Below are 27,603 nucleotides of genomic sequence, written 5' to 3' on the forward strand. Positions count from 1 at the left end.
TCCCTTTGGCCCTGGAAGACTAACTCTCCTGTCATTAATCTCTCCTGGTCTTCCACCCTGTCACGCACTGACCCTCCTCCATGCCCTGCCCACTCAAAACCTATTTCATCTCTAACTTTTCCCCCAGTTCTGATGAAAGGTCATTATAGAGCTGAAACGTTAACTGTTTCTCTCTCTCTCCACACTTGCTGCCATAGCCTGCTGAGTATTTCCGGCATTTTCCATTTTCATATCTGAGCCACAGCCGCGAGTTCATCTGTCAGCATCTGCCATACTGAGCTGGTGTTAAATCAGCACGTGCCTCTTCTTTTAAGAAAGAGATTTCTCCCTCCAGCTTTTATTGAAAAACAGTACATAGAAACAGTAAACAGGTTCATATTAGTTCAAGTCCCTTTTCATGACTGGCTGCTATCCAATCCCTGCAGTATTCTTTTCCTGACCCCAGATTAATTTGGTTGGCAATTTGGGATCCTGGTTTCCGCCTGGCAGTGCGTGGGGTGGTCAGGCACCTTCCCCAGTGAGCGATCCTTCTGTGCCCTCCTGCTCATCAGCTATGCTTCTGTCTCTTCCAGAAACGCTTGACATCAGGATGTCCCCCAGGAGTCACTACCATCAGTCTCTTGGAGGGATTTTCCCAGACGAGTACACCCAGGTCCCGGGCGTAGTTCCGAAGGAGCTCAAAATCCACTTGGGAGAGGAACTGGTTGTATAATACACCTAGAGTGAGGAGAGAAAGAGAGGGTGAAGAGTGGGGGGGCGGAAGAGAGAAAGAGAGAGAGGGGGAGAGGAGACAGGGGGGAGGAGGGAGAGGAGAGAAGGGGGAGAGGAGAGAGGGGGGAGAGGAGAGAGAGGGCGGAGAGAGGGGGGAGGAGGAGGAAGGGGAGAGAGGGGGGAAGAGGAGATGGGGAGAGGGATGGAGAGGAGTATAAGAGAAGAAATCTTACAACAGGCCAGCTTCAATAAGTGTTTGGTGTTGGCCACAGCCAAAGTGCTATATGTCCACCCACTATGAACTCTCAGAGCTCTGTTGTTCCTTCCTGATGATCTGGATAGTTCTGATGCCCACTGTCTGCCCCCAAGCCCCAGGATCCTCACTGGGGCTGTAACTTCCATTGTAGATGCTGCAATTCCCCAGGCCTCTGCGCACCCCAACCCACACTGTGCAACCCCGACCCAGCACGTACCGCAATGCCCAGTGTGTCCTTCTGTTTCCTGCCTACCTCAGCCTACAGTGTACCTCAACGTCCAGCATATCCCTCTTCCGTCTGCCTTCCTTGACCCACACTGTTCCCAGGGCCATCACATACGCCCAGTGTATCCATACGTCCCTTAAATAGCCCCGATTCCAGCTGCATATCTCCATATCTGTGTACCCGTGTGGCCCTGACCCTCGCTGTATCCCGTGTACATACCCCGGTGTACCCAATGACCCTTGTACAGCCCTAATGCCTGCTATACATCTCGGATCCTCCTGGGCACCCTCAGTCCCCGTGTTGTGCCCTCCTGCTCCATTTCCCGCTCCCTCAACGGGATGTGACTGAAGGTGACTGGGACCCACCTTCTGTAAATCGAAGTCGGTCTCGCTCCAGCTCCCAGAGTCGGATCTGATCGGTGATCGTTGGCGGCAGCACTGGATTCTGGAAAGAAATAAAGTCATAAAAAGCAAAACTTTACAAATCACTGTTTAGACCTTAGCTGGTTTGTTGTGTCCAATTCCGGGCACCACACTTTTAGGAAGGGGGTCAAGGCCTTGGAGAGGGCGCAGAAGAGATTCACCAGGACGGTATCAGGGATGAGGGAATTCAGCCATGCAGAGATACTGGGATTGTTCTCCTTACAGCAGGAGAATCTAAGGGGCAGCTAATAGAGGCGTTCAAAATCATGAAGGGCTTTTGATAAAGTGATTAAGGAGAAAGTGGTTCTTGCTAAAAAGAGAGACACGTTGCTGAAGCTGTGCATCTTTTACTCATCAAGACAAATGCAAGAATGCCAAATTTCAAACGATCACATGGAGCTCGGGGAGCCTACAGTTCCCCGTTGCCCTCTCCATGGCAACGCCTCGGCCAATCAGAGTCAGCTTACCAAACAATCAGCACCCTTTTGTCCTGTAGTGTAACTTGTTGTGATCCTTTGAAATTAGGTATTCTCGTGTTTGTCCCAATGAGTGCAAGACAGAAAAAAAGCTTCAGCGAAAGCTTTTCAGCAACGTTCAAATCCTGTATTACTGAGAAACTGTTTCCAATAGCAGGAGGGTTGGTAACCAGAGGACATGGGTTGAAGCTGATCGGTGAAAGAGCCAGAGGGGTGGCGAGAGATTTTCTATTTTTATTTTTACACAACGAGTTGTTAATCAGGAATGTTCTGCCTGAGAGATGGTAATGGAAGCAGATTTAATGGTGACTTCCAAAAGGGTAAGGAGAAACGAGCAGGCGGCCAATTGGACAGCTTTTTCAAAGAGCCGGCACAGGCGCAATGGGTTGAATGACCTCCTCCTGTGCTTTGAGACTCGATGGAAAGCACAAAAAAAAATAAGGATGGAGGAAGGTGCAATTTAGCAACAGACATTGAGCTGCTGGGGGACACCTCAGAGTCACCTAACCGGCCAATGGGTACTACTTGCTCAGCAAATGCCCAGGTGTCACAAATATCAGCTTGAGGCTGTTGCTGCTTAATCGTTCAATAGCACACTGCTCACCATAGTCACATAATAGGGGGCACAATTCAATTCCAAGGAAAAACCCAGAGTCACATTCACTGCGGGATGTGTTCTGACTGGGCTCCTGGGCTTGCTCATCAACACAAAACGCACCTACATTCCCAGAAAGCGGCCCATTTAAAATTGTGTATCCCTCAAAAAAGAAAACAGTGCTGGAAGGGCCTTGTATGTTTTCCACCCCTCCAAAATGTGACACCGAGCCACACATGACGACGTTAGGACAGGTGGTCAAAAGCTCGGTTTTAAGCAGCAGCTTTCCTTTGCTTTTCGTTTTTTTTAAGGGGATGCGGGCGTCGATGGCTGGGCCAGCATTTATTGCCCATCCCTAATTGCTCTTGAGAAGGTGGTGGTGAGCAGCCTTCTTGAACCGCTGCAGTCCATGTATACCCACTGTGCTGTTAGGGAGGGAGTTGGCTGGTGAGTGTTCCCATGCGTCCGCTGCCCTCGTCCTTCTAGGTGGTAGAGGTCACGGGTTTGGAAAGAGGGTGGAGAGGTTTCAGGAGGGAAGTCCGGAGCTTAGGGCCTAGGCGGCTGAAGCCACTGCTGCCAACGGTGAGACGAAAGGAGTTTCGCACGGTCAGGAGGTGAGAACTGGAGGAAGGCAGGGTTGTGGGGGCCTGAGGAGATTACAGAGATAGGGAGGGGCCTAATGTCTCCTTCTGTGGCCCGGTGTCGCATTTTGGCAGGGTGGGAAACATACAGGGTCCTTCCAGCACTGTTCTCATTTCTGAGGAAAGCTTGGACAGGTTAGGCTGGTGTCCACTGGAATTTAGAAGACTAAGTGGTGACTTGATTGAAACCTTCAAGATCCCGAGGGGTCTTCAGAGGGTGGATGTGAAGAGGATGTTTCCTCTTGTGGGAGAATCTAGAACGAGGGGTCACAGTTTAAAAATAAGGGGTCGCACATTTAAGACAGAGATGAGAATTTTTTTCTCTCAGAGGGTGGTGCGACTTTGGAACTCTCTTCCCCAAAAGGCGGTGGAAGAAGAGGCTTTGAATATATTTAAGGCAGAGCTGGATAGATTCTTGAATAACAAGGTGGGGTGAAAGGCAGGAATGTGGGGCTGAGGTTACAATCAGATCAGCCATGATCTTACTCAATGGCGGGGCAGGCTTGAGGGGCCTACTCTTGTTCCTAATTTGTATGTTCACATGTATGTTCGTATGAGATCAGTCTGGGTGGTGGCGGGGAAGAAATGGCGGTGGGCAGAGTGCTCGGAGCTTAATTGGGCATTGATGGCTGCTGGAAATGTGCCTTGCAGCAATGCAGTGCTGGATGGGCTGATCCTCCTGTCGTACTGCCTGTGTCCACTGGGTGGTGCTCTTACACTGCAACCAGGCCGGCAAACCTGGCTTACATACTGCATGTCCGATCACAGGTCAGACGCAGACACAGCACTGCTGCTAAAGCCACTGCATGTAGCAGTAAACATGGGGAGCAACCAGCAATGTGGTAGAGAAAGCGTCAAGCCTCCCCAAGTCTTCTCTCTCCTCTCTTAAGTTGTTGGTTTGTGTTGCGAGTTGCGCCACCCTGCCAGTATCTGAACTGCACCTCCCTGTCCTTATTTTCAATGTCCTATGCATGGAGTCTTACAGCACAGGCCTGCTGTACCGCAGGAGGCCCACCATGCCTGTGCCAGCTCTTTGGAAGAGCCATCCAATTAGTCCCTTTCTCCCCAGCCCAGTATACTTCTCCCTTTCAGGTATTTATCCAATGTCCTCTTGAAAGTTATTTTAATTTAATTTAAATTTATTCATGAGTGATGCCATTGCCGGTGAGGTCGGCTTTGTTGCCTTGAGGTGGTGGTGGTGGTGGTGAGCCGCCTTCTTGAACCGCTACACTCCGTTTGGTGAAGGAACTCCAGGGTTTTGACCCGGGGGACGATGAAGGAAAGGCCAATATAATTCCAAGTCAGGGCAGCATGTGACCGGTGGGAAAACTTGCAGGCGGTGGTGTACCCATGTGCCCGCTGCCCTCGCCTTTCTAGGTGGTAGAGGTCACAGGCTCGGGAGATTTTGTCCTTTGCCTAAGGCCGTGGTTCTCAGAAGTGTGGTCTTCCAGGTGGTCAGGAGCAGGCGAAAGGGCTGAATTTCTCCCTTGGTACCCTGGGAGAGAACAAGGCTTCTTTTAACTGTTCCACAGACAGCAAATGGCCAGATATTCCCTATTTTTAAAAAAAAAAGTGATGCTGGTTGAAGGACAAACACTGAGAAGAGCACCCCCTGCTGCTCTTCTCTGAACCAGCGGCCATAGGGCCTCGGCTTAACGTCTCAGCTTTTCCCGTTCTGCATGGCCGGGTACCCGCTGTGCCTGCTGTGTGGTCACTGACCTGTTGAGACAGATACCTGAAGGTTACTGCCAGCAACTTACCTCTTTCATCATCACCGAGTGGGCTCTCGTCCGCAGGAAATGGATAATCTGGAGGAAGGACAAAGCACAGACTTAATTTCACAGAGGGGAAGGTTTGGGAACACGGTGATCCTGCCGGGTCAGGGGGTAGGGGGGGAGAAAGAGAGGGCACGTCTAGAAAGGAAAACAAACCTGCATTTCTATAGTGCCTTTCATAACCTTAGGACATCCCAAAGCGCTTTACAGCCAACTAAGTACTTTTTGAACTGTAGTCACTATTGTAATGTAGGAAATTCAGCAGCGAAATTGCACACAGCAAGTTCCCACCAATAGCAAGGTGTTAATGACTGGATAACCTGTTTTTGTAATGTTGGTTGAGCTCCTGTATGTGCATGTTCCAGGTGTACACGTATCTGAATCCTGTACGTGCATACTCCAAACGTACACATGCCTGGATCCTGTATGTGTTGGTCCTGGGTGTACATCTGTCTGGATCCTATATTTACCAGTCCTGGGAGTACACCTGCCTGGATCCTGTATGTGCCAGACCTGGGTGTACACCTGTCTGGAACTTGCAAGTGCCAGACATGAGTGTTCTCCAATCTGTGTACACACCTCTCTGGTTCTGGGGTGAATCAGATTCTGGCATGTTACTGTGTGTGCCAATCTCAAGCATATACACATCTAGTTCCAATGTGTACCAGCCTTGGCCATGTGTACTGCAGGTATGCAAACCAGTGTCGAGTGTGTACCTGTCTGGTTACCATAATTAGCCTGTGTACATCGGTCTACGTAACATACCTATTCTGTAAGCGTGCCCTTAATTCTTCAGACCCCTGCAAAAGGTTTCCTTAGTAGAAGTCAGTGATCCTCTTGCAGTTACCTGTTCAGCTGTGATTCCATTAGCAATGGACTGCTGCACACTATCTCTGCTCAGCTGAGCTACCACCATGTTGGGAAACCGATAGAGCATCTCAGAGAAAAGCGCTATGAGAGCCAGCTGGAGTTCAGAATCTGGAAGGGGAGACAAGAATAGACAGCCTTCAATGCAGCACATTTCACCACCCTCTGAACAATTCATAAAAAGCTCTTCAAGATTATCCACAGAAACATCAAGAGGAGAGACGTGGGGGGAGACATGGCGATGGGCGGGGCACCAGGAGGAGCACGACGGTGGGGGGGGAGAGAGAGAGAGAGAGGGTGGTGGGGAGAGAGAGAGAGAGAGAGAGAGAGAGAGAGAGGGCGGGGGGGAGAGAGAGAGAGAGAGAGAGAGAGAGAGGGCGGGGGGGAGAGAGAGAGAGAGAGAGAGAGAGAGAGGGCGGGGAGAGAGGGAGAGAGAGGGAGGGCGGAGTGAGGGGGGGGCGGAGTGAGGGGGGGGCGGAGTGAGGGGGGGGCGGAGTGAGGGGGGGCGGAGTGAGGGGGGGCGGAGTGAGGGGGGGCGGAGTGAGGGGGGGCGGAGTGGGGGGGGCGGAGTGAGGGGGGGCGGAGTGAGGGGGGGCGGAGTGAGGGGGGGCGGAGTGAGGGGGGGCGGAGTGAGGGGGGGCGGAGTGAGGGGGGGCGGAGTGAGGGGGGGCGGAGTGAGGGGGGGCGGAGTGAGGGGGGGCGGAGTGAGGGGGGGCGGAGTGAGGGGGGGCGGAGTGAGGGGGGGCGGAGTGAGGGGGGGCGGAGTGAGGGGGGGCGGAGTGAGGGGGGGCGGAGTGAGGGGGGGCGGAGTGAGGGGGGGCGGAGTGAGGGGGGGCGGAGTGAGGGGGGGCGGAGTGAGGGGGGGCGGAGTGAGGGGGCGGAGTGAGGGGGCGGAGTGAGGGGGGCGGAGTGAGGGGGGCGGAGTGAGGGGGGGAGAGTGAGGGGGGGAATGAGGGGGGAATGAGGGGGGAGTGAGGGGGGAGTGAGGGGGGAGATTGAGGGGGGGGAGAGTGAGGGGGGGAGAGTGAGGGGGGGGAGAGTGAGGGGGGAGAGTGAGGGGAGAGTGGGGGGGTGAGGGGGGAGAGTGAGGGGGGAGTGAGGGGGGAAGTGGGGGGGGGAGTGGGGGGGGGAGAGAGAGACGGGGGGAGAGAGAGACGGGGGGAGAGAGAGACGGGGGGAGAGAGAGACGGGGGGAGAGAGAGACGGGGGGAGAGAGAGACGGGGGGAGAGAGAGACGGGGGGAGAGAGAGACGGGGGGAGAGAGAGACGGGGGGAGAGAGAGACGGGGGGAGAGAGAGACGGGGGGAGAGAGAGACGGGGGGAGAGAGAGACGGGGGGAGAGAGAGACGGGGGGAGAGAGAGACGGGGGGAGAGAGAGACGGGGGGAGAGAGAGACGGGGGGAGAGAGAGACGGGGGGAGAGAGAGACGGGGGGAGAGAGAGACGGGGGGAGAGAGAGACGGGGGGAGAGAGAGACGGGGGGAGAGAGAGACGGGGGGAGAGAGAGACGGGGGGAGAGAGAGACGGGGGGAGAGAGAGACGGGGGGAGAGAGAGACGGGGGGAGAGAGAGACGGGGGGAGAGAGAGACGGGGGGAGAGAGAGACGGGGGGAGAGAGAGACGGGGGGAGAGAGAGACGGGGGGAGAGAGAGACGGGGGGAGAGAGAGACGGGGGGAGAGAGAGACGGGGGGAGAGAGAGACGGGGGGAGAGAGAGACGGGGGGAGAGAGAGACGGGGGGAGAGAGAGACGGGGGGAGAGAGAGACGGGGGGAGAGAGAGACGGGGGGAGAGAGAGACGGGGGGAGAGAGAGACGGGGGGAGAGAGAGACGGGGGGAGAGAGAGACGGGGGGAGAGAGAGACGGGGGGAGAGAGAGACGGGGGGAGAGAGAGACGGGGGGAGAGAGAGACGGGGGGAGAGAGAGACGGGGGGAGAGAGAGACGGGGGGAGAGAGAGACGGGGGGAGAGAGAGACGGGGGGAGAGAGAGAGACGGGGGGAGAGAGAGAGACGGGGGGGAGAGAGACGGTGGGGAGAGAGACGGGGGGAGAGAGACGATGGGAGAGAGACGGGGGGAGAGAGACGGGGGGAGAGAGACGGGGGGAGAGAGACGGGGGGAGAGAGAGGGGGTAGGGTGGGATGGGGAAAGGGAGCTGGGGCAGAGAGCAATGGAAGGAAAATGGAAAGGGCAGATTGCGAGAAATGAGGGGTGAAAAGAGGGTAAATAGAAGAGTTGGAGAGAAATAGGGAAGTCTTGTTACAACTGTAAATGGTGTTGGTGAGGCCGCATCTGAAGTGCTGTGTATAGTTTCGGTCCCTGTGTTTAAGAAAGGATATACTGGCATTGGAGGCAGTTCTAAAGAGATTCACTAGGCTGATTCCTGGGATGAAAGGGTTGATTTATCAAGAACAGCTAAACAGGTTAAGCCTTTATTCATTAGAGTTTAGAAGAATGAGGGGTGATCTTATTGAAATGTACAAGATTCTGAGGGGGCTTTGACAGGGTAGATGTGGAGAAGATGTTTCTACTAGTGGGGGAATCATGAACTAGGGGACATAGTTACAGAATAAGGGGGCACTCATTTAAAACTGAGATGCAAAGGAGTTTCTTCTCTCAGAGGGTAGTGAGTGTCTGGAATTCTCTACCCAGAGAGTTGTGGAGGCTCGATCACTGAAAGTATTTAAAGAGAAGGCAGATAGATTTTTGAAATATCGGGGAGTTGAGGGCGATGAGGAGCTGAGGCCTGGGGCCGATCAGCCATGATCTTATTAAATAGCAGGGCAGGCTTGAGGGGCCCAATGGCCTTCTCCTGCTCCTATTTCTTATGTTCTTAAGTGGGTATCTTGCTGAATGAACAGGGACTCTGTAGAGTTGCTCCAGTTTACACTGCATTGTGGTTTCAGATGTGAACAGCGATTTAATGCAGACTCGCTGTGACACAACTACCCAAGCTCACTGTCCCGATTCAGCAATGTGATAGCAGGGGAAGCGGCCAGCTAGTGTTTGGTCTCAGACTGACTCTATCCAGCACCCTCGTGATGTAAAGTTGGGTTAGATGGCTCTGCTGTGTATTGCGTTCGCAATTCGTATGGGGCGGGGGTTGAATGTGGAGAAATCAGTCAGTCAGTCATTCCTCTCCTGATCCTTATCCAGGTGACACTGCTCTACTGTAGAGAGGAGAGAGGGTGTGCACAGATTCTGGGTAAGGTCAGGAATTGGGCCACTGAGATACTCGATCCCCACGCCACTCATGGTTCAGGCCCACACTTAAAAAAAAATTTGTTGGGGTGCAAGCGTCCAGCATTTATTGCCCATCCCTAATTGGCCTTGAGAAGGTGGTGGTGAGCTGCCTTGTTGAGCTGCTGCAGTCCAGGTGGTGTAGGTACACCCACAGTGCTGTTAGGAAGGGAGTTCCAGGATTTTGACCCAGCGACAGTGAAGAAACAGCGATATATTTCCAAGTCAGGATGGTGAGCGGCTTGGAGAGGAACTCGCAGGTGTTGGTGCCCCCGTGTATCTGCTGCCCTTGTCCTTCTAGTTGGTGGCGTTTGTGGGTTTGGAAGGTGCTGTCGAAGGGCTTTGGGAAGTTGCCGCAGTGCAGTTTGTAGATGGCACACACTGCTGCCACTGTGCATTGGTTGTGGAGGCAGTCAATGTTTAAGATTGTGGATTGGGTGCCAATCATGTGGGCTGCTTTGTCCTGGATGGTGTTTGAGCTTCTTGAGTGTTGTGGGAGCTGCACTCATCCAGACAAGTGGAGAGTATTCCATCACACCCCTGACTTGTGCTTTGTAGATGGTGGACAGGGAGGCAGGAGGTGAGCAACATGCTGTTTGATACTTTGAGGGACGTACTTTGAAGCTGCAGGTGAGTGGGAATGAGCAGCCAGAAGAGATGCAGGACAGAAGTGAGGAAGAAAATAAACACCTGGGCTGGTGGTGTTCAGGTAACAAGGTTACCGCAGCACAGCTCATACTGCTTCCTGTCTCTTTTTTTAGTCATGTTATTGAAGGCTGTGCTCGAGTGGGCACTCCACACTATTTTCTGAATCTCACACCACTTCATCCAACCCCTCATGAGGGGGGTGACTAAACTGATTTGGAGTCTCCCAATCCAACCTATTTCCCCCACTCCACACCGCTGCTCCTTTCCATCATTCTCCAACCACCAAATGAAACACAATTTTCATTTGCAGAAGCTCACACAGGCTCAGGACCTGATTCAGGCTGGATACCAGTGGAGACTGACTGCAAATTCTGTCTCAGTGCACAGCCTCTTTCAGTTGTCCATCAAACTTTGCAAGCTGCATTAACCCTCTCTTGCATTATGACGCTGAGCACCCTCACAACAATGTATGGATTGTTCTCTTTATTCTTTCATGGGATGTGTAGGCCACACCAGGTAAGGACGGCAGATTTCCTTCCCCAAAGAACGTTAGTGAACCAGATGGGTTTTTACGCCAATCGATGATAGTTTCATGGTCACTATGACTGAGGCTAGCTTCTAATTCCTGAGCTTTTTCATTCATTGAATTTAAATTCCACCAGCTGCCGTGGTGGGATTTGAACTCATGTCCTCAGAGCATTAGCCTGGATCGTTAGCCCAGTGACATTACCACTACACCGCCGTTTTCCCTTCTCCTCAAGTATGACCCCATATATAGGACGGTATAGTGTGTGTGGACAGTATATGCACAGGAGTGATCATTGAGGGTTTGAACTTGCTCCATTAATTCTCCACCCCTGCAGACAGACTCTCACCGGTATAAGCGTAGATCCTGTAGTTTGTTTCTACAATGATGTAGCCCTGACGGTGCACATCCACCGAGCTGCCAGACACCCCTGAGGCCAGGTTAATGGCTAACCGCGTTGGATAGAACCTCCTTGATTTACGCTGTGGAGAGAGAGAGAAAGAGGAGAGAAGGCCTTACCCAGTCTCATGCCTTGCGAACGGTTTCATTAATCACGGAGCATGCTTGTGCTACCATGTCTTGCTGAGTTCAACCAACAACTTACATTTAAACAGCGCCTTTAACGTAATGAAACATGCCAAGGTACTTCACAGGAGCATTATAAAACAAAGTATGAGGAGATATTAGGGTCAAATGGCCAAAGGTTTGGTCAGAGAAGTAAGGAGTGCCTTAAAGAAGGAAAGCGAGCTAGAGATTTGGAGAGGTGTCAGGAGAGAATTCCAGAGCGTGGGGCCCAGGCAACTGAAGGATGGCCGCCAAGGGTGGAGCGATTTGAATTTGGAATACACAAGAAGCCAGAATTAGAGAAGCGCCGATATCTCGGAGGGCTGTGCGCTGGAGGAGGTTACAGAGATAGGGAGGGGCGAGGCCTTGGAGGGATTTGAAAACAAGGGTGAGAATTTTAAAGTCAAGATGTTGCTGGACCGGGAGCCAATGTAAATCAGCGAGCACAGGGGTGATAGAGGAATGGGGGCTTACTGCGAGTTAAGACATGGGCGGCAGAGTTTTGTATGGTCTCAAGTTTACAGAGGGTAGAACGCAGGACACCAACCAGGAATAGTCGAGTCTCGATGTAACAAAGGCACGAATGGGGCTTTCAGCAGCAGCTGAGCTGAGACGGGGTGTTACGGGGCTCGGTGATGTCACAAACATGAGGTCGGAAGATCATCTCGGGACCGAACGTGGCACCAGGGTCGCGAACCGACTGGCTTAATCTCAGCCTGTTGCCAGGGAGAAGGATGGGGTCGGCAGCTAGGGAACTGACCGACAACAACTGGCATTGATGCAGCACCTATCACCGAGTAAATCGGCCCAAGGCATTTCACAGGTGTGTTATGGTTGACTCTGAGCCACACAAGCGGTTATTAGCGCAGGCGGTGAAAAGGCATGACAGGAGAGGTAGTTTTCAAAGGAGCATCTTAAATGAGGAGAGGCGGAGAGACTGAAAGTTTTAGGGAGGGAACTCCAGTGGGCAGCTGAGCTGGAGACACCAGAAGGTTGGCAGCCGATCGCACATCAGCCGACGTGCTGTTACCTCCGGCCTCAGCGCTCCCTTTGTCCAAGGAGTGCATTGACCAGCCAGTGTTTCCAGCCCCCGCTCAGGTTTAGTTGACTTCCTGCTGAGCAGCATACGGCAGGATTGGGTTTGGCGTGATGCCTTCCAAAGTCAAACAACTTCCCGGTACTCAGGTGTCTGGGTTCACCTTTGGCTTGACGTGTTGGCCAGCATTCAGTGTGCCCGGGACCCTCAAGACAAGAGATAGGGAGAAAAGCGCAAGGCAAACCTGTGACTAAAGGAGGTTCGTGCATCCAGAAATGGGCCCAGATTATTGGGCAAATACACACAGCTGTAAGGATACCTCCTGCCTCTAATTCATTGGACCCATGGCAGCTGGTAAAAGGGCGAGGAAATGGATCTCTTCTGAGGGTGGGACTTAGAAGGGCGGGGGGCATGGTGTAATGGTAATGTTGCTGGACCAGTACTCCAGAGGCCCAGGCTAATGCTCTGGGAACATGGGTTCAAATCCCAACAGGGCAGCTGGTGGAATTTAAATTCAATTAATTTTAAAAATCTGGAATCGAAAGCCAGTCTCAGTAATAGTGCCCATAAAACTATCAATTGTCATAAAAACCCATCTGCTTCACTAATGTGCTTGAGGGAAGGAAATCTACCATTCTTACCCGGTCTGGCTTACATATGACTCCAGACCCACAACAATGTGGTTGACTCTTAAGTGCCCTCAAGGGATAGGCAAATGCTAGCCTTGCCAGTGACTCCCATGTCCCACAAACAAACAAAAACAAAGTATCTAACCCCGTGCTGTATCTGCCCTGGGAGTGTTTGATGGGGACAGTGTAGAGGGAGCTTTACTCTGTATCTAACCTGTGCTGTACCTGTCCTGGGAGTGTTTGACGAGGCAGTGTAGAGTGAGATTCACTCTGACACTCTGCCTCTAACTCCTGCTGACCTGTGAGTGCTTGGTGGCCAATAGCAGTGCACTGTAACCATGTATGTACTATGTCTGTGCCATTGGGATAAGTTGCACGCCATGCCATACACTCTCTTGGGTGGCCGCCATCAGTCAGGTCCCATGTTTCTGCACGCACCCAGAGTCCCGTTATCCTTACCTTTCTCTGAAAGACAAGTCCGAATTCCCTCAGGTGCTGTAGGAATGTCAACAGGGAGTCACTCATGCCTTCCACGGAGTAATCCTATAGGAAGCCAGAAGGAAGGGATAATGAGGGGCACAGGAATTCAGTCTGAGGTACTCTCCAGTGACCTGGAGAGGAGAATTAAAGGATCATACAGCAGTGCAGGAGCGGGCTGTTTAACAATACAGTCTCAACCTAAAACGTCAAGGATTCCAGCTTGCTTAAACCGGACATTTTAGCTAGAGGATGGATGTCAGTGGGGTCTGGGTCTTGGCTGTATGTGTCAGAGAAGTGACAATGTGTAAGCAGAGGCAGCACACATTGCAGGTTCACTGGAATAATACCAGGATTTAGAAGGTTACATTATGTGGACAGATTACAGAAACTGGATTCGTATTCCCTTGAATTTGGGAGGTCAAGGGGTTGGAAGAAAGTTGATCTTTGCTAGTTGACCATTTTTCCCATCAGATCTTGCATATGCGCAGCAAGTTGAAATGCCCATGACCTGCTGGCGCTTGATGTACTAGCTGAGCTTGAAGTGTTTGGGAACAGACTGAGCTTATTGGCTAGAAGGACTAGACGCTTACAGGTAACAGATGGCTAACCAGGGAATACTGGCCTGGTCCCTGAATAGTATGTAAATAATTAGACTCTGGCTTATTGGTTGTAATTGTAGGGCTGGTGGTCAGTGGTTGTTAGAATTCTCACGATAGTCAGAAGTACACAGTCAAGCGGGAAGCCGGAGTAATGCCTGAGCCCAGGACCCTGTTGTATTACATGCTTGTCATTTAATGCAATCTAACAATGGCCTTATTATAACACCGTAGTGAGTAAAAGCACTTTAAACCACAGAGCTGAAAAACTACTTGGGCCTGAATAACATGCAAATTACCATTGAAGGACTAACAATCCTTTGTGACAGAAACCACGGAAAGAAATTCGCCAATAGGGGCCACTTGGTCCATTGTGTCTCTGCTGGCCCTTTGAAAGAGTTATTCCATTAGCCCCACACCGCCTCTGCTCTTTCCCCATAGCCGTGCTCCATGTTTTGATTCCTATTCGGTGCAGTACTCCGAAACTCCCTGCTTTCAGGACTGAATTCGCCTAATATCCTCTTAGGTGCTCGAAAGAGAGAAAAGATCTTGCATTTACATGGCGCCTTTCATGACCTCAGGCGTATTCACTGTTATGCAGGAAACACAGCAGCTGACTTGCTCTTTGTGTGAGTGTGCTGTGCACAATATGGGAATGTGGGGGAGGCAATGGTGTAGTAACCCAGAAGCCCAGGCTAATGCTCTGGGGGCAAGGGTTCAAATCCCAACATGACAGCTGGTGGAATTTAAATTAAACTAATAAATCTGGAATTAAAAGCAAGTCTCAGTAGCTAATACTATCAAGCGATTGTCGTTAAAAACCCATCTGGTTCGTCCTTTAGGAAATCTGCCATCCTTACCTGGCCTGTCCTACATGTGACTCCTGATCCGCACAGCAACATGGTTGACTCTTAACTGCCCTCTGAAATGGCCTAGCAAGCCACTCAGTTCAAGAGTGATGAGAGATGGGCAACAAATGCTGGTCTTGCCAGTGATGCACACATCCCACGAAAGAATTTAAAAATTAATCTATTTCTGCGATGTTGATTGGGGGATAAATAATGGCCAGGACACCAGGAAATACTCCCCCCTGCTCTTCTTCAAAACAGGGCCATGGGAGCCTTTAGGTCTGTTACGAACAATGGAAGGATGTTTGGATGCTGCCGTCAGTCCGAAGTGATGCTCTGCCTACCACACAATTGAGCTACGTCATGCATGAATTTCAGTGCCGGTGTGATGTCAGGTACCTAGGTTGGACGTCCCAGCAATTGGCTGATTGAATCAAAAAGCATTTTTCTTCGCTTGTTCATAACAGGCAGGGTACAGACTGTACACAACCCACTTACAAATCCCAAAACAAAATGTCTACTGTTAGATATGATTCCGTAATTGGGCAGCACTTGCTGAATGATCCCGAGTGTGCTGACAGCTACACAAACAACCAATTTAAGATAGTCAGTCGAGCTCCTAACATTTACACTTGCGGCATACGTTCACTGCAGGGTCCCGTTCTCAGCAAACAGAAGGAACATGTTCAAGCCTTTTTTGAGTTACCCGGCAGCTTGGGGAGCCTAAATTTCACAGTGCTTTCTCCATGGAAACATCTTGGCCAATCAAAGTTGTCTTGCCAACCATCAGCACCCTTTTCTCCTGCCGTATAAATTGTTGTGATCATTTGAAATTTGGCATTCTTGCATTTGTCCCGATGAGTGCAAGATGAAAAGCTTCAGCAGCCCGTCTCTGGGTGATAATCAAGCGGGCTGCTTCGTCCTGGCTGATGTTGAGCTTCTCAAGTGTTGTTGGAGCTGCACTCATCCAGACAAGTGGAGAGTATTCCATCACACTCCTGACTTGTGTCTTGTAGATGGTGGACAGGCTTTGGGGATTCAGGAGGTGAGTTACTTGCTACAGAATTCCCAGCCTCTGACCTACTCTTGTAGTCACAGCTTTTATGTGGCTGTTCCAGTTCAGTTTCTGGTCAATGGGAACCCCCAGAATGTTGATAGTGGGGGATTCAGCAATGCTAATGCCATTGAATATCAAGGGAGATGGCTAGATTCTCTCTTGTTGGAGATGGTCATCGCCTGGCACTTGCGTGACACGAATGTAACTGGTCCAGCCCGATTGCCTTCTTGAACGGATGCCTCACAGGTGCTTGCGGCACTGTAAGAGGGTGTTTGTACCTGTGAAAACTGGGCTACATTGGCCTTTAAAATAAACTCATTCCCAGGATGTGGGCTTTGCCGGCACTTACTGCGCATCTCTACTACTAGGAATAGTTTGATACAGCTGAGTGCCTTGCTAGGTCCACTTCAGAGGCTACTTTGTGCAGAGGGCCTGGAAGGGGCAGGCAGTGGCATAGTGGTATTGTTGCTGGACTAGTAACCCAAAGACCCAGGGCAATGCTCAGGGTTGAATCCCACCACAGCAAATGGTGAAATTTGAATTCAATAAAAATCTGGAATTAAAAGTCTAATGATGACCATGAAACCTTTGTCGATTGTCGTCAAAAACCCTTCCAAACCCAGGACCACTACCATCTAGAAGGACAAGGGCAGCAGATACATGGGAACACCACCATCTGGAAGTTCCCCTCCAAGCCACTCACCATCCTGACTTGGAAATATATCGCAGTTCCTTCACTGTCGCTGGGTCAAAATCCTGGAACTCCCTCCCTAACAGCACCGTGGGTGTACCTACACCACAAGGACTGCAGCGGTTCAAGAAGGCAGCTCAGCACCACCTTCTCAAAGTTAATTAGGGATGGGCTAAAATGCTGGCAGCAAAGCCTACATCCCTTTATTGAATAAAAAAGAAGTCGCATGTGTGCCAGAGCAGGTATAAACAGGAGGTTTTCCCCTCTAATTGGACACTAGTGAACCAGTTGAGAAGCTCCACGGTCACTTTCATTTTTTCTTCCAAGAAACCAAATCTAAATTCAAATTTGGTCAAACCAAATTATTGGCAAAAGTAGGAAGTGCAAGTAGCTTGGAGCACAAGCTCACGGAATGCATTCGAGACAGTTTTCAAGAATACGTTGAGTAACCAACTAGGGAACAGGCCATTTTAGATCTAGTATTGTGCAATAAGGACAGAAAAAATAAGAACTGGAGTAGGCCATGAAGTAGGACAGGGTTAATTTGTAATCTTATAGTGAAGGATCATCCAGGGGAGGAGTGAGCATAATATGACAGAATTTCATAGGAAGCTTGAGAGCAATGTGGTTAATTCTGAAACGAGGGCCTTACATTTAAACAAAGGCAATCACAGAGGTATGAAGGACAAACTTGCTCGGGTAGATTAGGAAATAAAGTTAAAAGATAGGAGCGGAGATGAGCAATGGCGAAATTTTAAGCCATTAATTCATAATTCCCAACAAATATATATTCCCTTGAGGAATAGGGACTCCACTTGAAAAGTGGTACAGCCATGGCTAATTAGAAAAGTATTAGATTAAAATAGTATTTTAGTATAATAATAAGATAGTATTAGATTAAAGGAGGGTAAAAGATGGGAGGCCAGCCAGGAATCCATTGGAATAGTTGGTTGCTTTTTTAATTTCATGGGATGAGGATGTCACCGGCAAGGCCAGCGTTGGTTGCCCATCCTTAATTCCTCTCGAGCTGAGTGGTTTGCTCAGCCTTTTCAGAAAGCAGTTAAAAGTCAACTACATTGCTGTGGGTCTGGAGTCACATGTAGGCTAGACCAGGTAAGGACATTAGTGAACCAGGTGGGATTTTACAACAATTGATGATAGTTTCATAGTCACCATTACTGAGGCTCACTTTATATTTCAGGTTTATTAATGGAATTCAAATTCCACCAGAAGCTATGGTGGGATTTGAACCTGTGTCCAGAGCATTAGGCTGGACCTCTGGATTACTCGTCCAGTGACATGACCACCACGTCATCTCCTCCCCATCTGGAGGCGAAAAATGCATCGATAAGGGTTTTTGATCAGATGTGCTGAGACGGGCAGAGTTGAGCAATGTTATATAGAGGTGGAAATAGGTAGTCTTAGTGCTAGCTCAGATGTGTGTTTGGAAGCCCCTCTCATGGTCAAACATGAGAACAGGTTTGCGAACGGTCTGATTCAGCCTTGGACAGCTGCTGGGAGAGGGATGGGGGTCAGTGGCTAGGGGACGGAGTTTGTGGCAGTGACCTAAGGTTATGGTTTCACAGTCTTCTCAATGATTAATTGGAGAGAATTTGTGCTCATCCAGTACTGGATGTCAACAAGCAGTGTGACAACTTAGAGATGGCGGAGACTAGCAGTCACTCATCAAGTCTCTCAAATATCTAGAAGTACATCGCATACAAATAAATCATTGCGCACAATGTGCTTCAAAATGTTTGAGGCATCTGACAAGGAGTTCTATCAATGCAAACTTTCCAGCTTCCCAGAACAAAACAAACAGTTGAGAAGATTTCATGTCTGTTAACCATTTTCACAGTGAGGCAACTAATGGTCAACATCTATAAACAGGGTGGCTTTTGCATCCCTCTCCCCCTGCCCCCCCAACACCACCCCACCGCCCAGGTTTCTGTGCCTACAAGGTGCCTCAAGAACGCCACAGATTCTCGCTCATTCAGCCTCCAGCCCTTGCTCGTCCCTCAGAGAGTAAAGGACGTGCCCAGGAAAAGGTCGGAGAGAAAAAGAGAATAAAAAGAGGCTGAAACCAATTTGTGCGCTTTGCTCATGACTCCTTTTGATGGATTGAACACAGCACGTACACATGGCTGGTAGCTCAAAGGCCATCCAATTATTGACCCGCCCTCAGCACAGCAACAAACTACAGACAGCAATAATAATCATCAAAAGAATTATACTGCAGCAATATCGCAACTACACCAGTAAGCATTTTAAGCATTAACCCTCTTGGAAACAGTCCATTCCCAATGAAGGATATTAACCCTCTCACCCATCTATCCCCATTCACAGTCAGACACTGGGCAGCCTGTACCCAGCGGAGGGAATTAACCCTCTCATCCACCTCTCCCCCTGTTCACAGTCAGGCACTGGGCAGCCTGTACCCAGCGGAGGGGATTAACCCTCTCACCCACCTCTCCCCCTGTTCACAATCAGACACTGGGCAGCCTGTACCCAGCGGAGGGGATTAACCCTCTCATCCACCTCTCCCACAGTTCACAGTCAGGCACTGGGCAGCCTGTACCCAGCGGAGGGGATTAACCCTCTCATCCACCTCTCCCCCTGTTCACAGTCAGGCACTGGGCAGCCTGTACCCAGCAGATGGGATTAACCATCTCACCCACAGACAAAAAAAAAACACGAGGCCCAAAAGAAAATATAGGCCATCTCTAAATATTAGTGTCTGAAGCATTTAGATGTTTGTTTGTGTGGGGTGGGGATCATTCCTTGAATTTCAGAACGACAGCAGATCCATCAGGTCCTTTGAATGGGCACCACTGTGTATTGCCCTTCAATCCAAATTACTACATCTGTAAGCTTTTTCAGCTCACCCAGCAGGGAATCTTCCTTTAGTGTAACTCAAACCCTCAGCACTTACAACGCATCAATTTCTCCTAATAACATTAGCTGCTTTTATTAGCTCAAGTCTGACTGCAGCAGAAATTCAATAGGGGACCTCTTACAAAAACTCTGAACAGGCACCAATACAGTCACCGAGCATCCCAACCAAGGGATGGAGGAGGACTCTACAAATAACAGAAGGCTGCGTTCCTACCCGATTCGCGTACACAACAGAAACACTGTCCCAATTCACATTAAAGTGGTACAATAAGTGGAGGCACAAATCTCTCTTTGAACTTGAGGATGTGGATTTCTCCTACAACAGGATTACGGGTGGTAGGGTAAGAGGCGAGTAATGGAGTTAAGGAGGGCACCTTCTAATTTACCTCTCTGGTGATCGCGTACATGGGAGTTCACACCTCAGAAACAGGCCATCTGGCCCATCTGTTTCACACTGCTGTTTCTGCTCCACATCAGTCTTCCATCCTCCCTCTTCGTCTTCCTCCATCAGCATATCCTTCCTTCTATTCCTTTCTCCCTCATGTACTCCCTCATGTTACCACAGGGACTGCAACGGTTCAAGAAGGCAGCTCATCACCACCTTTTCAAGGGCAGCTAGGGATGGCCAATAAATACTGGCCCAACCAGTGAAGCCCACATACTGTGAATGAATTAAAAAAAAACTTATCCAGCTTCCCCTTGAACGTATCTGTGCTATTTCCCTCAACCACTTCTTGTGACAACAAGTTCTACCTTCTCAACACTCCCTGAATTCCTTGTTGGTTTTATCAGTGATTAGCTCAGACTCCCCCACAAGTGGAAACATTTTTCCCATGTCTACCTTACTTAATGCCCTTTGGAAGAGCTCCATCAGGTCACCTCCCTCAGCCTCCTCTCACCCAGTGAGAAAGAGCCTTGGCCTTTTCAGTCTTTCCTGGTTGTGGGGTCACCCAATTTCCACCTGCGGTTCCTGCTGAGCTAGCTTAACTGGGCAGATAATGCAGATGGCGTCATTTTCATCAGCAACTGCCTCCCCCAACCACAACCCCGCTAAATACGGTTGGGGGGTGAGGGTGGGGGAATAACACTAGCCAAGGTGCCTGCACGGATCAGGAAAACTTTCCAACGCATTGGATGACATCCTCTCAGAATAACAAGCTTCACACCTCCCCCTTTAATGTTCAATCACACCTCTGCTTCTATACTTGCACCACCAGCTATTCCACCTCAGTGCTACCGAGCATTGCCTCCTCCCTCTTCCACTGCCTAAGCAGTGGCCAAGCGTTCAGCCATCGTATTGCCGCTCCCCCCCTGCCAGTCCAGAAGGTTATGAGTTCAAGTCCCGTTCCAGAGTCTGGAGCACCTAATCTAGGCAGAGACTCCCAGTGCAGTACCAAGGGACTGCTGCACTGTCCGCACTTTCGGATGAGTTATTAAATCGAGGCCCCCTTTCAGCCCTCTCCGACGGGCGTAAAAGATCCCACGGCCACTATTTTGAAGAAGAGAGCACGACTCTCCTCCGTCTCAGAGCTAATATTTATCCCTCAACCAACATGACAAAAAACTGATTATCTGGTCATTACTATATGGCCAATTGTGGGAGCTTGCTGTGCACAAATTGGTTGCTGTGGCGTTCTTACGTTACAATAGCGACTACACTTCAGAAGTGATTTATTGGCTACGGACCTCCCTAGATCGTGAAAGGCGCTGTGCAAATACAAGTCTTTCACAGAAAGTTTCTGAATGCTGCAGTATCTTTCCCCTTCAGTAAGAAGCACTGGCCTTGTTTCAACTATCGAATTTTTGTACAGGGATGGCTGGTGTCCAGATAAAACAAAGACACAAGGACACAGTCAAAGGCGAGACCTTCTGTGCAGGTTGCCAAGGAATCACATGCTCAACAAGGAAGGGGGATGCGTCATGTTAGCACTGTCCAAACCTATCGCCCTTATTCAGTCAGTGAGAGCAGGACCTGCCTACTTTTATTTGCATATTTTAAAATTTATCCACTCGAGATGTGGGTGTCACTGGCTGGACCAGCATTTATTGCCCATCAGTAATTGGCCTCGAGAAGGTGGTGGTGAGCTGCCTTCTTGAACTGTTGCTGTCCATGTGGTGTAGGTACATCCACAGTGCTGTTAGGGAGGGAGTTCCAGGATTTTGACCCAGTGACAGTGAAGGAACGGCGATATATTTCCAAGTCAGGATGGTGCGTGGCTTGGAGGGGAACTTGCAGATGGTGGTGTTCCCATGCGTCTGCTGCCCTTGACCTTCTAGGTGGTAGAGGTCGCAGGTTTGGAAAGTGCTGTCTAAGGAGCCTTGGTGAGTTTCTGCAGTGCACCTTGTAGATGGCACACGCTGCTGCTACTGTGCGTCGGCGGTAGAGGGAGTGAAAGTTTGTGGATGGGATACCAAACAAATGGGCTGGTGTGTCCTATGGTGTGGAGTTTCCTGAGCGTTGTTGTTAGAGCTGCACTCATCCAGGCAAGTGGGGAGTATTCCATCACACTCTTGACTTGTGTGTCTTGTAAGTGGTGGCGAGGCTTTGGGGAGTTAGGAGGTGAGTTATTCTCACAGGATTCCCAGCCTCTGACCTACTCTTGTAGTCACAGTATTAACATTGACATACAGTTAGTGGTGGGGTTTCACTCTCTTAACCACCTTGTCCCATTCAATGTGAGAGGCCTGATCAGCACTGTAAAAGGTGGAGAGCGGACACCACAAACCTACACCTAACCCTTGCAACAGTGAACGGGTGCAGTATGAGTGGGACACCCGCTTACATCCTTCCCTGATCTGCAACCCCTGTTCACTTACAATCATAGAATAGTACAGCAGAGAAGGAGGCCATTCGGCCCATTGCACCTGTATCTGCCCTTTCAAGGAGTGAGCCAGTTAGTAAATTCGGGGTGAGGGAGTAAAATAGGCAGTCAACTCAAAATTTCCCCATTACAACCAAGCAGATCTAGTTAAAATTATCCCCTACCCTGTCCATGGACCACAATATACCAGTTGGGGAAGGCTTGAGTGTTATTTTTCTGAAACCTGGTGTTTGAAATGGATATACATACACTGAATTAAGTCACTGTGCAAGCAATCATTTGCAGTCTCAGCAAGTGGCCAAAAGATTTATCATCAGCTTGTAGGTGGTATGGAGATTTATTTCGAGTGATCAGATTAGCAGCACTCAAAGTTCTGGCAGAACAAGAACCCTGACAGCTAGATCCCTTTAAAAAGGCACTTCAATGCAATGCTGCTCTAATTAATGCTTTTATATCGATGTTAATCAGCTTCAGTTACTGAGGAATTACGGCGATTGATGTTAATGCAAATCAACCACATTCACAAAGAGCTCAGTCTTCTCTGCAGATCACTGCCTGCTCTCTCTCTCTATCCCCACCCCCCACAGGTCACTATCTGCTCTCCCTCTCTCCCAGACTCCGGCCTCTCCTCCCTCTCTGCCGGACTGCGGCCTCCCCTCCCTCTCTGCCGGACTCCGGCCTCCCCTCCCTCTCGCCCACCTGATTCCGGCCTCCCCTCCCTCTCTGCCGGACTCCGGCCTCCCCTCCCTCTCTGCCGGACTCCGGCCTCCCCTCCCTCTCTGCCGGACTCCGGCCTCCCCTCCCTCTCTGCCGGACTCCGGCCTCCCCTCCCTCTCTGCCGGACTCCGGCCTCCCCTCCCTCTCTGCCGGACTCCGGCCTCCCCTCCCTCTCTGCCGGACTCCGGCCTCCCCTCCCTCTCTGCCGGACTCCGGCCTCCCCTCCCTCTCTGCCGGACTCCGGCCTCCCCTCCCTCTCTGCCGGACTCCGGCCTCCCCTCCCTCTCTGCCGGACTCCGGCCTCCCCTCCCTCTCTGCCGGACTCCGGCCTCCCCTCCCTCTCTGCCGGACTCCGGCCTCCCCTCCCTCTCTGCCGGACTCCGGCCTCCCCTCCCTCTCTGCCGGACTCCGGCCTCCCCTCCCTCTCTGCCGGACTCCGGCCTCCCCTCCCTCTCTGCCGGACTCCGGCCTCCCCTCCCTCTCTGCCGGACTCCGGCCTCCCCTCCCTCTCTGCCGGACTCCGGCCTCCCCTCCCTCTCTGCCGGACTCCGGCCTCCCCTCCCTCTCTGCCGGACTCCGGCCTCCCCTCCCTCTCTGCCGGACTCCGGCCTCCCCTCCCTCTCTGCCGGACTCCGGCCTCCCCTCCCTCTCTGCCGGACTCCGGCCTCCCCTCCCTCTCTGCCGGACTCCGGCCTCCCCTCCCTCTCTGCCGGACTCCGGCCTCCCCTCCCTCTCTGCCGGACTCCGGCCTCCCCTCCCTCTCTGCCGGACTCCGGCCTCCCCTCCCTCTCTGCCGGACTCCGGCCTCCCCTCCCTCTCTGCCGGACTCCGGCCTCCCCTCCCTCTCTGCCGGACTCCGGCCTCCCCTCCCTCTCTGCCGGACTCCGGCCTCCCCTCCCTCTCTGCCGGACTCCGGCCTCCCCTCCCTCTCTGCCGGACTCCGGCCTCCCCTCCCTCTCTGCCGGACTCCGGCCTCCCCTCCCTCTCTGCCGGACTCCGGCCTCCCCTCCCTCTCTGCCGGACTCCGGCCTCCCCTCCCTCTCTGCCGGACTCCGGCCTCCCCTCCCTCTCTGCCGGACTCCGGCCTCCCCTCCCTCTCTGCCGGACTCCGGCCTCCCCTCCCTCTCTGCCGGACTCCGGCCTCCCCTCCCTCTCTGCCGGACTCCGGCCTCCCCTCCCTCTCTGCCGGACTCCGGCCTCCCCTCCCTCTCTGCCGGACTCCGGCCTCCCCTCCCTCTCTGCCGGACTCCGGCCTCCCCTCCCTCTCTGCCGGACTCCGGCCTCCCCTCCCTCTCTGCCGGACTCCGGCCTCCCCTCCCTCTCTGCCGGACTCCGGCCTCCCCTCCCTCTCTGCCGGACTCCGGCCTCCCCTCCCTCTCTGCCGGACTCCGGCCTCCCCTCCCTCTCGCCCACCTGATTCCGGCCTCCCCTCCCTCTCTCCCAGACTCTGACCTCCCCTCCCTCTCTCCCCGGTTCTGACCGCCCTCCCTCTCTCCCCGACTCTGACCTCCCCTCCCTCTCTCCCCGACTCCGACCTCCCCTCCCTCTCTCCCCGACTCCGACCTCCCCTCCCTCTCTCCCCGACTCCGACCTCCCCTCCCTCTTTCCCCGACTCTGACCGCCCTCCCTCTCTCCCCGACTCTGACCGCCCTCCCTCTCTCCCCGACTCTGACCTCCCCTCCCTCTCTCCCCTCCCTCTCTCCCCGACTCTGACCTCCCCTTCCCCTCCCTCTCTCTCTCCCCGACTCCGAACTCCCCTCCCTCTCTCCCCGACTCCGACCTCCCCTCCCTCTCTCCCCGACTCCGACCTCCCCTCCCTCTCTCCCCGACTCCGACCTCCCCTCCCTCTCTCCCCGACTCCGACCTCCCCTCCCTCTCTCCCCGACTCCGACCTCCCCTCCCTCTCTCCCCGACTCCGACCTCCCCTCCCTCTCTCCCCGACTCCGACCTCCCCTCCCTCTCTCCCCGACTCCGACCTCCCCTCCCTCTCTCCCCGACTCCGACCTCCCCTCCCTCTCTCCCCGACTCCGACCTCCCCTCCCTCTCTCCCCGACTCCGACCTCCCCTCCCTCTCTCCCCGACTCCGACCTCCCCTCCCTCTCTCCCCGACTCCGACCTCCCCTCCCTCTCTCCCCGACTCCGACCTCCCCTCCCTCTCTCCCCGACTCCGACCTCCCCTCCCTCTCTCCCTGACTCCGACCTCCCCTCCCTCTCTCCCCGACTCCGACCTCCCCTCCCTCTCTCCCCGACTCCGACCTCCCCTCCCTCTCTCCCCGACTCCGACCTCCCCTCCCTCTCTCCCCGACTCCGACCTCCCCTCCCTCTCTCCCGGACACGGACCTCCCCTCCCTCTCTCCCCGACTCCGACCTCCCCTCCCTCTCTCCCAGACTCTGACCTCCCCTCCCTCTCTCCCCGGCTCTGACCGCCCTCCCTCTCTCCCCGACTCTGACCTCCCCTCCCTCTCTCCCCGACTCTGACCGCCCTCCCTCTTTCCCCGACTCTGACCTCCCCTCCCTCTCTCCCCGACTCTGAACTCCCCTCCCTCTCTCCCGACTCTGAACGCCCTCCCTCTCTCCCTGACTCTGACCTCCCCTCCCTCTCTCCCTGACTCTGACCTCCCCTCCCTCTCTCCCCGACTCTGATCTCCCCCTCTCTCTCTCTCCCCGACTCTGATCTCCCCCTCTCCCTCTCTCCCCGACTCTGACCTCCACCTCCCTCTCTCCCCGACTCTGACCGCCCTCCCTCTCTCCCCGACTCTGACCGCCCTCCCTCTCTCCCCGACTCTGACCTCCCCTCCCTCTCTCCCCTCTCTCTCGCCCCGACTCTGACCTCCCCTCCCCTTCCCCTCCCTCTCTCCCCGACTCTGACCTCCACCTCCCTCTCTCCCCGACTCTGACCTCCCCTCTCTCTCTCCCCTCCCTCTGTCCCCGACTCTGACCTCCCCTCCCCTTCCCCTCCCTCTCTCCCCGACTCCGACCTCCCCTCCCTCTCTCTCCGACTCCGACCTCCCCTCCCTCTCTCTCCGACTCCGACCTCCCCTCCCTCTCTCCCCGACTCCGACCTCCCCTCCCTCTCTCCCCGACTCCGGCCTCCCATCCCTCTCTCCCCGACTCCGGCCTCCCCTCCCTCTCTCCCCGACTCCGGCCTCCCCTCTCTCTCTCCCCGACTCCGGCCTCCCCTCTCTCCCCGACTCTGGCCCCCCGACTCTAACCCACCCCCCTCTCTCTGACTCTCCACTCTATCCCTGACCCTGACCACCGACCCGCCCTCGCCCCCTGACCCTGACCACCGACCCGCCCTCGCCCCCTGACCCCGACCCGCCCTCTCCCCCTGACCCCGACCCGCCCTCTCCCCCTGACCCCGACCCGCCCTCTCCCCCTGACCCCGACCCGCCCTCTCCCCCTGACCCCGACCCGCCCTCTCCCCCTGACCCCGACCCGCCCTCTCCCCCTGACCCCGACCCGCCCTCTCCCCCTGACCCCGACCCGCCCTCTCCCCCTGACCCCGACCCGCCCTCTCCCCCTGACCCCGACCCGCCCCCCCTCTGACCCCGACCCGCCCCCTCTCTGACCCCGACCCGCCCCCTCTCTGACCCTGACCCGCCCCCTCTCTGACCCTGACCCGCCCCCTCTCTGACCCTGACCCGCCCACTCTCTGACCCTGACCCGCCCACTCTCTGACCCTGACCCGCCCACTCTCTGACCCTGACCCGCCCACTCTCTGACCCTGACCCGCCCACTCTCTGACCCTGACCCGCCCACTCTCTGACCCTGACCCGCCCACTCTGACCCTGACCTGCCCCCCTCTCTGACCCTGACCCGCCCACTCTGACCCTGACCTGCCCCCCTCTCTGACCCTGACCCGCCCACTCTCTGACCCTGACCCGCCCCCTCTCTGACCCTGACCCGCCCACTCTCTGACCCTGACCCGCCCACTCTCTGACCCTGACCCGCCCACTCTCTGACCCTGACCCGCCCACTCTCTGACCCTGACCCGCCCACTCTCTGACCCTGACCCGCCCACTCTCTGACCCTGACCCGCCCACTCTCTGACCCTGACCCGCCCACTCTCTGACCCTGACCCGCCCACTCTCTGACCCTGACCCGCCCACTCTCTGACCCTGACCTGCCCCCCTCTCTGACCCTGACCTGCCCCCCTCTCTCTCTCTGACCCGCCCCCTCTCTCTCTATCTGACTCTGACCCTGCCCCGCTCTATTTGACTCTGACCCACCTCCCTCTCTGCCTGACTCTGACCCACCCCCTTCTCTCTATATCTGACTCCAACCCACTCCCCGCTCTCTATCTATCTGACTCCATCTCTCTCTCTTCCCCCTGGACTGTCACCCTGGATCTTTGTGCTCAAGTTCTAGATTGGGGCATGTACCCGTAACCTTGTAATTCAGAGGCGAATGTGCTGACTGAACTGCAGCTGACTCTCAAAGCTTTGGTCTCATTGATATTTTAGTGCTGTTCAAGACAGCAGCTCTCTCACCTTGCCCAGTGTGGAGAAGCTCAGCTGGAATACGAAGGACAGGATCTCAACCAGGTCCATACTTCGGGACTGGAGGGGGAAAGAGCGAGAAACAATGTTAGGATTGTTGAACTTATCAATAGTGCATTTGCTTAACAATCATACGCCATCAAGCACTGGATACTCTGTAGGGGGTTTCGTCCACAGTTGCTGATCTTCACATCCGCTTTCAGACATTGAGAATCAACAGGCCTTTCTGACCATGGGATGCAGCACACAGCTCAGCCAAACTTACAATCTATCCCGATCGTGGTCAAGTGAGCAGGAACCCTGGATGAATTTTCCCCCTCTCTATTCTAGGTGCATTGAGGCCAATTGAGAGGAAAAATATTGCATTTATATAGCAGCCTTCATGACCT

At 53.4% G+C, this 27,603-nt stretch overlaps 1 protein-coding gene across 1 annotated transcript; it reads right to left on the reverse strand.

The window, feature by feature from the left end:
• Positions 1–304: 304 nt before the first annotated feature.
• On the reverse strand, positions 305–27,273 carry gtf2h4 (general transcription factor IIH, polypeptide 4). Its single transcript, XM_078536099.1, has 7 exons — positions 27,206–27,273; positions 13,066–13,149; positions 10,727–10,859; positions 5,950–6,080; positions 5,088–5,135; positions 1,559–1,637; positions 305–717 (listed from the first exon to the last, which is right to left on the reverse strand). The coding sequence occupies exons 1-7, from the start codon at positions 27,263–27,265 to the stop codon at positions 548–550; spliced, it is 705 nt and encodes a 234-aa protein (XP_078392225.1). The 5' UTR covers positions 27,266–27,273; the 3' UTR covers positions 305–547.
• Between the last annotated feature and the right edge of the window lie 330 nt (positions 27,274–27,603).

This window comes from Cetorhinus maximus, unplaced genomic scaffold, assembly GCF_964194155.1.
Source record: "Cetorhinus maximus unplaced genomic scaffold, sCetMax3.hap1.1 HAP1_SCAFFOLD_897, whole genome shotgun sequence".
Lineage (NCBI taxonomy): Eukaryota > Metazoa > Chordata > Chondrichthyes > Lamniformes > Cetorhinidae > Cetorhinus > Cetorhinus maximus.

Coding starts and splice junctions, on each gene's coding strand:
- gtf2h4 (XM_078536099.1), bottom strand. CDS start 27,265: ATGGACCTGGTTGAGATCCTGTCCTTCGTATTCCAGCTGAGCTTCTCC. Junction 13,150..27,205: donor GCTTCTCCACACTGGGCAAG/GTGAGAGAGCTG, acceptor GGCTTCCTATAG/GATTACTCCGTGGAAGGCAT. Junction 10,860..13,065: donor GACTTGTCTTTCAGAGAAAG/GTAAGGATAACG, acceptor CTCTCTCCACAG/CGTAAATCAAGGAGGTTCTA.